This window comes from Nerophis ophidion, linkage group LG29 (genome assembly GCF_033978795.1).
Source record: "Nerophis ophidion isolate RoL-2023_Sa linkage group LG29, RoL_Noph_v1.0, whole genome shotgun sequence".
Taxonomy (NCBI): domain Eukaryota; kingdom Metazoa; phylum Chordata; class Actinopteri; order Syngnathiformes; family Syngnathidae; genus Nerophis; species Nerophis ophidion.
Window position 1 is genome coordinate 2,352,357 of NC_084639.1, and position 11,489 is coordinate 2,363,845.

An 11,489-nucleotide genomic window follows, 5' to 3' on the forward strand; every position below is an offset into this window, starting at 1 on the left:
AGAAAAGCCACTACAAATTAGCATAATGTTGCACTGTTATACAATTTAATAAATCAGAAACTGATGACATAGTGCTGTATTTTACTTTTGTATCTCTCTTTTTCAACCAAAAATGATTTGCTCTGATTGGGGGGTACTTGAATCAAAAAACTGTTCACAGGGGGTACATCACTGAAAAAAGGTTGAGAACCACTGCCTTAGCCCATTGGAACCTTGTTTATTTATGTTTAGCTGTTAATGATGGCTTTCATTTAGCTTTTCTGTATTTAAATCCAATTTATTTTAGGCACTTTCTTATAGTTCGGTAACAGTCTGGTGACTCCAATTCCCGATCATTTTTTCTAATTTTTTTGCTCTGCATTTTCTGTTTTCAAAACATATTCCTGTCTTCGAATATTATGCTTTGCCTTTTACAGCCTTCTTGCTCCAGATTTTACACACAGCTGACTGTGACAATCAACATATTCTGCAACATTGCATGATGATTCTTGAAGAAGTTTGATAATCTTGATTCTATGTTTCAATTGACATGTTCCGTGTTGGAGCCATGATTCATGTCAATACGCCTGGTGCAACAGCTGTTAATACACTTTTTTTAACTGCAGACTAATGAACAGATCGAATCTGATGCAGGTGTTTGGAAATACACATTTACAGGATGACTACATATTATTTTCCTCAAAAATTAGTGATTCAATATTGTTTTGCATTCTGCTTGATCTAAAAAAAACTGTTACTTTCACAATTTATCGTTTTTAATTTTATGTTTTTTAAAGCCAGAATGTTATCATTTAAAAAGACAATAGTTTCATGTCTGTTATCCGTTTTTTTTCCTACACAAACAACTGAATGAACATCCACCAAGACTTGCGATTCCATATTTCTTTGACCAAAAATTATATATCCAGAGCTTTGTCAAAATGATTTAAAAATGCATTTTCATCTCATAGACAAAAGTGTGCCAATTGAACTTCTATCTCGGATCTTAACCCATATGAACCCAGACTTCTTAACTGTTGAGAGAATTACCACAGAAAAAAATGGAATACATTTTTCTGGAATACCTTTTTAGTGACTTTGGGCATTGATGGTAAAATATAATTATTCCATGCAAATAACACCGTTTTTGTGCTTAGTACCACTGTACTTTTAATTCAACAAGATAAGCTATACTGTATTAATTGAAACAGTGAAATGTATCGAGGCTAACAGCTGTAGCTTCTTTCGAAAGCTTGTTGTATAAAAATAATTGAAAACATATAATTGAAACAAAGCAAAACTAATTACAACTAATCTGATGATACTTCATAGGAGCAACTGTGCAGAATATAGACTTAGACTTCCTTTTATTTTTATTTAAATTTGAACTTTACAGTACAGATAAGAAAAACATTTTGTAGCATTAGCTCATTGTAGTGCAGGATAAAAGAGCAATAAGGTGCAGATATAAATACATAGATTACTTGTCAGATAAATATATTGCACTTATGCAAATGCATCCACGTTTATGGATGTATGTTATATCGTCTTTATATTCCAGCGAGTTAATCCATTTTTGGGAGGAGTTGAGGGGATAATTATGATGTGTTCAAGAGTATTATGGCCTGAGGGAAGAAGCTGTTACAGAACCTGGATGTTTTTCTATGGATGCTGTGGAACCTCTTTCTAGAGTCCAGCAATGAAAACAGTCCTTGGTGGGGGTGGGAGGAGTCTGTAGTCATTTTAGGGGGTACTTAGTGACTATAGTTCTTAAGAAGTTGACAGAGCAATACAAAAGACTGTTTAAGACTACAGCTTATACAAAACTTTTAATCAATGACTACTTAATGAGTATTACATTGGCTGCTTATTAGTGCTAACTTGAGGTTAGCAATCACTCTAGCAAGCTTTGTCAGTTGCAAACTTATTGACCATCATTCAGTTCATTCAGTTGTCCATTAACACACATCTGGAAATCTTGCCACAATGCCAATTTCTCTTCTTTACGAGCAACTCTCCAATGTAAAACTGACTTTATTTTATACAGTAGGTGATTGACACACAGTATACTTACTTTAAATGAGGTCATTTATAATGCTAACACCCACATCCGCGCGGAGAGTCGATCCTTTTCAAAGTTAGCATCTGCTAAAGTTGTCATTCCTACACACTGAAGTCCCATATTAAGTCACTGTGTCCTCCTACACCTCAGCAATGTCACACAAATGTGTGATTCTATATACTTTTTGTCAGTCATGCTGAGATAGGCTCCAGCACCCCCCGAAACCCCGAAAGAGACAAGCGGTAGAACATGGATGGATGGATGTTATCCATATAGTGGGGTCATTCTGAAACAATCTTCAATTTTCAAAGCAAGTGTCTTCTTTGTTCTTTGTTGTTCAAACATTTACAGTGTTCTGGGATGTATAGATTATATACTTCACTATGACTTTACCTAATAGAGTTTTGAGAGGAACAAGCACAGGAAAGTCTAAAGGCTGGAAATCGGATCCGCGCTCTTTCTGTATTCTGTCATTCTGTAATTCAGTAATTTTCCTGTCCTTCATCATTCAGAACTGATGGCAGCCGACCAGATGTGTGCTATTGCTATTCAATCTGTCTTCCTGAGTGTGTTTACCCTTTGCTCTTTGGTGGGAGAGGTGAGGGATATGCACGTTTGTGTCTGTTTTGCATATCTTAACTGATATAATTACGGAAATAAGGCATATTTCTCTGTCAAATTGCACAGGGATTTCAGTTTCTGGTTTGTAGATCAAACTTTGTTAGATGTTTGTTGAATTTGTTTGCCATTTGTTCCCATCCTCACTTATGGTCATGAGTTTTGGGTCATGACCGAAAGGATAAGATCACGGGTACAAGCGGCCCAAATTAGTTTCCTCCGCCGTGTGGCGGGTCTCTCCCTTAAAGAGTGAGAAGCTCTGCCATCCGGGAGGAACTCAAAGTAAAGCCGCTGCTCCTCCACATCGAGCGGAGCAAGATTAAGGCATCTGGTCAGGATGCCACCCGAACGCCTCCCTAGAGAGGTGTTTTAGAGCACGTCCAACCAGGAGGAGGCCACGGGGAAGACCCAGGACACGTTGGGAAGACTATGTCTCCCGGCTGGCCTGGGAACGCCTCGGGATCCCCCTGGAAGAGCTGGACGAAGTGGCTGGGGAGAGGGAAGTCTGTGCTTCCCTGCTTAGGCTGCTGCCCCCGCGACGCGACCTCTGATAAGCGGAAGAGGATGGATGGATGGATGGAATTTGTTTGCCGTCTAGAATTAGGTTTTTATTCGGTCGGTACTGTAAGAATCGGTTTTGTGTTAGTGAAGCTAAAAGAAATGTATGCTGACGTATCAACACAATTTTATTGAACATCCAGATATCACATTTTACATTTGTAGTATTTTGTACAAAAATATTTTCCATATTAATCCAGTACCTTGCTAGAGTAAAATAATACAAATGAAGACTTTCATATTTTTACATTACAGGGTAAAATCCTGTCAATAAATACATTATTCAGAAACCTCCAAACTGAAACATTTGAACTTTCTGTTGATTCATAAAGACACTTTTGATAATCTGCAACAATGACTCGGTGTCTAAGGGTGATGATACCAAACTACACCTCCCCACTGATCTCAGAACTATCGTTAGACTTTGACAAAAATCTGTACACAGTGAATGCCAAAAACACAATTTTGACCAATCAATAGCACATATTAAAGATGGTAGTGGGAAGGAAAGAGAAGTCCAATTTATGGCTCAGGCTTTTTGCTGTTGTATCTTCTTCGTCTTCTTTTTCTCCCTTTCCGGTTCTTCCTGTCATTGCTTCTTCTGTCCTTCCAGTCCTTTTTCTCCCTCCTAACCTGGCTTAGTCATAAACAGTTGTCCGGGACACACGTCCTCTCCTCCTCCAGCAGGGGGCATGCTGTGCCATCGTTGGCTGGGTGCATGAGTACATAGCGAGTGCGATGCTGCACTCCCGAATCTCCACACTTGCCCTTGCACAAACCCCAGGGGGACCACTGTGACACTTCGCAGTCCAGAGGCGTATCTGCATTGCACAACAGCAGTACACGGTTAAGAGCATCAATTTAAATATTTTGTAATATGTTAACAGAGTTTGGGATGCTTTCTTGCCATCAACTGGAGAATTTGCCTTCACAAAGTTTAAGATTGTTCTTTGAAAGTCTAGACTAGAGCACTGTCAGGGTGCTAACTAACGCTGCGATTCAGAATGCTGTTGGGTTGATTATCGAAATGACAGAGAGTTCCTCTGCCAGACGTGTTTGTGAGATTGAGTGCTGTTGAAATCCCTGACAGATATGTGGGTCAAAGTCGGAGGCGAAAACCAGAAGGATGATGTCGAGGCACACAAGCAGCATTGAGTCTGGTGGAAGGACTTGTGAGTCGCATCATGGCTGATTTCCCTTCATATTCATATTGTAGGTCCATTAATGGCACAGGAAACAATGTTAGTCAGCCAACAGCTAAAATGCTGTCTGTTAAACTTGACCTAAATTATTTGACATTTGCGTGTATAGCATTACGCTGTCAGATCTTCACAACCTCAAGGAATCAGTGAAAACTGTCGCAAACCCTTTTTCTCGCTTGTTGTACGCAACTACCTTTAAGAAGAACCGCCAATTGTTTGTTGATGGATTGTCAGAACAACTCACTTGTAGTGCGTGGATGAACGAACACTCAATTTAACTGCTATAATTCTCCTTCTCTATAAAACCTTGTATGTCTTTGTCATGTCATCAAATTATAGACTTTATAAGAGATGAATGATGTGGGTCGCCCTCCCTTCCAACACCAGCAGGAGTGCTGCATAGTTGTCTTAACTTGTATGATGGTCTGTATTTTACTGAGCTTCCTATTTGGCTCGCAGATGGGCTCATGAGATGGGGAGTCATAAACTCTAACAGTCTGCGAATCAACTTGGACTGAATGGTGCTTCACCTCATTAAGAGCTGTCTTGTTGAAATATAAGCGTTTGAACCCGGCTTGGGGTTGATGACCCAAATGCTCCACAAAAGAGGGCTCCCATACACTGAATACCAGATGTTTTGTTGTGTTTTGTAATCTTTCTGACCCTTTTTTGAATTTTTCAAAACTCGGACAGGCCCGTCAATGCAGGTCAGTAGGTTCTTAACATTGTTTAATGTTTTGGTCGTGCACAAGAAACAACATTTGAAATGTGGTTTCCAAATTGTGTGCCTTCTTGATGATAAATTTAATAACAACATTTTACTGACAGTTTTGCTTTTGTAGAACATATACATGTTTCCAGGTCGGACACGTTGTAGTTGTCTGCGACTATCTGTTTCTCACTACTCCTTGGACTTACTTATAAGGTTGTCCTCGATATATGTCGGCAGCAAGTTGGACTGGGTGGGTTCCACTGGAAGGCTGATGATCTGATTGGTCTTCTTTACCTTAGTCAGCGTCACTTTGGCAATGGCTGGCAGATGCTTCAGCCGAGGGTAGAAGAAGGAGTTGGCAGGGTGGCTGGGGAAGGATGAGGTTATCTTTGGAAGAAAGAAGGACAATAATTAGCATTGGAATAGTTGTAAAGTATCATTGTTCAGTTGCTAAAAGGGTGGCCTTTATGGATAACACACCTGCGTGATTTTGTCTTGAGGGATGGTTTCAAAATTGGGAGAAGAAAAGGTGAACCCGCTGTCAGTTCCGGCATCATACGGGAAAAGCTCCAGCGACACGTTGTCTTTCCAGTGGTCGCCATCACACAAGTCAATACTGTCTGCTCCCACAAACCAGTCGGGGCTCGGAACAACCCGCACAATGAATGACAGCTGCAGATGGAGAGCAAACGTTTTGAAAGATTAGTGAGACAATACTGTACATTACATATCACCGCACTTGTCTTCTTTTCTAACAATGTTGTATGATGAGAATAGTAGACCTTTTATGAATTTGGTTGGCTCATTATACTAACACTGCAGTTGATTTTCAGTTCATTCTCATTTGAACCGCAATAACTTTTGACAGTTTATTTTGCGGTCAAGTCACAGATTGCAAATATAAACAACTAATCTTTCTATTACTATTAGAGCTTTGAACATTATGCATATATTTTGCTGCCCAGGGCTAACGTCAGACTTGGTCAGACATTTGCCCAACTTTACGGCCTTCCTGAAGACTCCTCAGCTGGACGCTTTACTTCTCCAACTCCTGCTGAGTTGTGTATAATATGCAAGGACATAAATTAGCCTTGCGGTACTTTTCACTGATGCAGCAGCTGGAAACATTGCAGCCACTGTTTTTATGGCACAATTACTCACTTTGGTGCGTATAGTTTTAAATTCTAAAGTTGTCCTCACAACAGTGTTCCTGATGTATGGAAATAGTGTCAAAGTTAAACTGAACTGATCGTGCTCCACTTATTTGCCTCTGTTGAATCAAACACCTGTTCTGGTTTGTGTTGGATACTCACTAATGACTGTTTATTGAATGATAAATAACTCAACCAAGAATGACGCTAAATTGGAGGGTGTACCCAGGCCATGGTTTTATTCTTATATTAACCCCTGAAAGGCTGCTATTGCAACCCTGGCCATAAGGAAATCAGGTGTTGGAGCGACTTACATAGGAATGTCTGGCAAAGACCTCAACCACAGTGTTGCTCTGGCCTGTCCCTCCTACGACGGCAGCAGCGGAGAAGATCCCATAAACGCTCTGAATTTGTTCACCGGCTTGCTCGACTTCCTTCATGAGAGTCCAAGCCTCGCCTTTCTCTGTGAACTCCCTCACTCCGTTGCTGGCAAAGCCATTACGCTGCCACATGTGGTAGTCGGAACTGTGGGTCACCCCTTAGGGCAAAGAAAGGGACAAGAGGGGATCACCACCTGTATTTATTACAAGTATTAGTAGACATTAGTAACTTTATATCCAGTTTACACTGAATCCTGAAAAAAGTTCATGCTTTTGGGGGTATAGAGTTTAGAAATTCAGATGGTTTTCTCATACTTGATGGATATGAGATGAGATCTGAAGGGTCATTACATCATTGAGGATATGTTCAACCTTTATTGCACAATTTTCTTTCCATTTTCTCATTGGTTAGTTAACATTTGTTGTTTTTTGATCAAATATTGTGACACTCTAAGCTTCATGTCATTAAACAAAACAATTCCTCATTTGTTTGTTTTTTAACCAATCAAAATGTTTGTTTTAATCAACTCCTGCAATTGGGTCTCCTTTGTATTTTCTTTCAAGCACAAATAACTTAAAACATGTACGTTATCAAGGTTTTAGCGTCACATCCAAATGGCCCATAAACTTCTCCCGTATTGTGTGACAAATGAGAAACAGCTTGATGAGTGATTGACCAGAGTTCAAGATGTGTCTCTCTGAAGCCATTTTTTGACTACTGGAAATAGGCCGGCCTGCTTTTAACTGCACTTACCCACAAGTTTGGACCATTGTGCAGGGGGACGGTAGACGGGATACTGTTTGGGGAAGGCCGCCCGAGTCCACTTGCCAGTAAATGTCAAGCTGTACTGGGCAGGTTCCGAGGCAGTGCACATGGGGATGTCAGTCGCCACCGGCATTGGATAAACACCATGGCCGAATGTCAGCATAAAGACCATCAATAAATTGATTGCCTCACTGGCAGAAGGGATGCTTCTCAAGGTGTCCATGATCATCAGGCGGGGTTAGTGGGAAAGTGATGGAGACTTAGGGAAGGAGAACAGAAACAAAGGATAATTTTATTGGAGACTAATCAATCAGACCCACCCATATCAGCATACATTTGAACAATCTGTCCGAGTATTGATGGTTTTGTGCGTTAGGTTCCATATACTGTTCCTGGAGCCTGTAACTCTACAGCACAACTTAATGCCTCTCCTAAACATGGTTATGTTTGATACTAATGCATCCCAAACAGACAAATTAAGTTTGCGCCTAAAAACATGTTAGTTGTTAACATAAATTCCTGCAGGAATAATTAGTTGGCACAAATATATATGCCAATTCCAAGCTTTCAGTCGTGAATCAATATTTAGGAATCTCTCAGAGAGTGCGTCTTGGGTGAAGTACTCACTGGTTTTGCTGAGGGGTTCTCTATGGATGAAGGGTTGCGGCAGAAGAGTAGAGAGCAGGCTTGGAGGAAGAGAGGGAGTGCAGAGCATCGGATGTGGCTGCCGGCAAAAGTGACTGCAAAGAACCAAGTCGTCTTTTGCCTTTTTATGTCTTTCAGGAGCTTCACTCCTCTCCCACTTTCCCTCCCAACTATCCCCTTAGCTCCACTCCCCTCCAAAACGTGCGCGTTTCCATCCTATCAACTTGTCAATCACATCCCTCTCCCCTTCAAGCCCTTTGATGTTGACTTTTCATTCTCTTCTATTCCCCTAACTGGTTTTGCAGTTGAATGCACAGTGACTTTCTGGCAAATGCAAGGGTATTTAGGGACGGCGTGGCGCAGTGGGAGAGTGGCCGTGCGCAACCTGAGGGTCCCTGGTTCAAATCCCACCTAGTACCAACCTCGTCACGTCCGTTGTGTCCTGAGCAAGACACTTCACCCTTGCTCCTGATGGCATCAGTGTGTGAATGTGTGTGTGAATGGGTAAATGTGGAAGTAGTGTCAAAGCGCTTTGAGTACCTTGAAGGTAGAAAAGCGCTATACAAGTACAACCCATTTATCATTTTATCATTTATTTATTCTAAATATGTACTGTTATAACGTAGATAACTCTTCACAATTCCACTTCTGTCATATCCTAGATTTACCCTGTAAATCAAGCCAAAAAGTCCTGATCAGAATGTACAATAGAATAATAATGCAATAGGGCTGGGCGATATGGTCTTTTTTTATTATCTCGATATTTTTAGGCCATATCGCGATACACGATATATATCTTGATATTTTGCCTTAGCCTTGAATTAACACTTGATACATATAATCACACCAGTATGATGATTCTATGTGTCTACATTAAAACATTTTTGTTCAAACTGCATTAATATTCTTCATACTGCATTAATATATGCTCATTTTAAACTTTCATGTAGAGAGGGAAATCACAACTAAGTCAATTGACCAAAAGTGTATTTATTAAACATTTATTAAGCAGTGGCACAAACATTCTTGTCATTTCAAAACAGAAAGTGCAAGATTGTCAGAGACGTTTTAAAACAAGCTATGAGTGCACTTTTGTGCATGATGTCACTAAGATGACGTATCAAAACAACACTAAATTAAAGTGCTCTTTTTGTACAGAACGCCACTATAATAGTTTAAAAAAAAATAAAGTGCACTTTTGTGCATGATGTCACACAAGATATGTCAATAACTCTCAAATAAAAGTGAGCTGCATAATAGGAAATCAAATAGTGTTCTTCCTCCGCTATGTGGTAGGTTACTGCGGACATTACCTACTTTTGTTGCTGACTATTTTTTTCATACGGTGTTGATCTGGAAATGTTTGCCTCGGCATTTTGATGGTGTGGGCGTGTGGCACCGAACGGAGATACTTTTCAAATGACGCTACATATTAACAGTAATGCTACTTTTTGTAGCAATGCTTTTGTCCCACACTTGACAAATTACGGTTGTCTGTTTGACATATGCCCACTTGAAAACAAACCACCGCCAGACGATGGACCCTGTGCTGTTTTTCTCGGGAGTTAATTCTTCCTTCATTTATTACCAGATTCGCACCTTCTTACTGTCGTATTACCACTCGCACGGCTCCGATAGCATCACAGCTAACGTTACCCATGCTGCTACCTCTGTGCTCCGCGAGGGCGTATACGTATGTGACGTATGACGTGACAGTATGTGACGTATGTAAGAAGGTGTGCTTGTTGTCTGTGAGAAGGAGAGACTGGAAAGTGTGAAGAAGAGCCTGTAGCGCATGGGTGTCAAACTCTGGCCCGCGGGGCAAATTTGGCCTGTCGTGTACTTTCATTTGGCCCTTGAGGCAATATCAGATTAACATTAGAGCTGGCCCGCCGCTTTAACGCCACATTCACCGCTAATACTCATACTCGTCAAACCTCCCCATTTTCCCGGGAGACTCCCGAAGTTCAGTGCCCCACCCAAATTTCTCCCGATTTCCCCCCGGACAACAATGTTGGGGGTGGGCCCTAAAAACACTGCCTTTGGCGTTCTCTACAATCTGTCGCCACGTCTGCTTTTACTCCATCAAACAGCATGCTGGCCCAGTCACATAATATATGCAACTTATACACACAAACAAGTGAATGCAAGGTATACTTGGTCAACAGCCATACAGGTCACACTGAGGGTGGCCGTATAAACAACTTTAACACTGTTACAAATTATGCGCCACACTGTGAACCCACACCAAACAAGAATGACAAACAATTTGGGAAAACATCCCCACCATAACACAACAGAACAAATACCCAGAACCACTTGCGGCAGTAACTCTTCCGGGACGCTACAATATACACCCCCGTTACCACCAAACCCCGCCGCCGAAAAGAGGCATTCAATTTTTATTTTTTATTTTATTTTTATTTGATATGCCATTGCTATATTTTCATTATTATTATTTGAAACTTGATTTTGCATGTCACTATAAAGTTATATAAGCCTTGCTTGTTCAATATTCAATGCAAAACTTGTTTGGGTCCCTATTAAAAGGTTAATTTGTTCAACCTTGGCCCACGGCTTTGTTCGGTTTTAAAACTTTGGCCCACTCGGTATTTGAGTTCGACACCCCTGCTGTAGCGTAATGCCAGCAGCTAAAAGCAACTGCATGAGAACATATACTCGAATATCACAATGTAGTAATTTTCTATATCGCACAGAGACAAACCTGTGATATAGTGAGTATATCGATATATTGCCCAGCCCTATGATGCAGCATATAATGGAAGGAAGACTGCATTCGGGCATAAGACTTGCAGAATACAATAAGGCACACCTTTGATAGAAGATAGTCTAAACTAAGACAGGTATCCGCCTAACTCTCCAGTTCACTTTGTAGGGTTTGGATTCTGACAAAGCTGGTGCATATTCTTGTAGAAATAACACAATTTGAATTTTATCTCCATTGTTATCCATCGTATTAAGTTTTCTATTGACCAATTACCTCCATCCTACCATCACGTACCTTACCATATCATACCACACAACTGTCCTAGAAATATATTTTTTTTCATTAAAAAGAGTCTATGACCAAATTGACACCTGTAAGTTTTGACTCTAAAGTCTTCTCCCTTTGCAACGTTTTTTTAATTGTAAAATCGGACCCTTTGGGCTGAGCCATTTTAGGTCTTCAGTCTAGTGCTTTTGCTCCACAAACATTGCGTCAAGCATCGAAAGTGTGTCACGTTTAAGGAAATCTGGGCTGCATGTGGACAGAGGATGCCGTGTCTGTTTTACAGTGTGTGATGTTTGACTTCCACCTCAACAGGACAGGAAGCCACGGTAACAGCTGCTGTTTTCTCCTGTTTTTTTTTTGTCTTCGGTAATCTTTCAGCCAGGTGTGTGTGTGTTTATGTGTA

General features: G+C 40.6%; 1 protein-coding gene across 1 annotated transcript; it reads right to left on the minus strand.

The window, feature by feature from the left end:
* Positions 1–3,322: 3,322 nt before the first annotated feature.
* Positions 3,323–8,183, minus strand: spon2b (spondin 2b, extracellular matrix protein). Its single transcript, XM_061891795.1, has 6 exons — positions 8,056–8,183; positions 7,417–7,687; positions 6,597–6,820; positions 5,612–5,803; positions 5,338–5,518; positions 3,323–4,038 (listed from the first exon to the last, which is right to left on the minus strand). Exons 2-6 carry the CDS (start codon positions 7,655–7,657, stop codon positions 3,860–3,862), a joined length of 1,017 nt encoding a protein of 338 aa, XP_061747779.1. The 5' UTR covers positions 7,658–7,687; positions 8,056–8,183; the 3' UTR covers positions 3,323–3,859.
* Between the last annotated feature and the right edge of the window lie 3,306 nt (positions 8,184–11,489).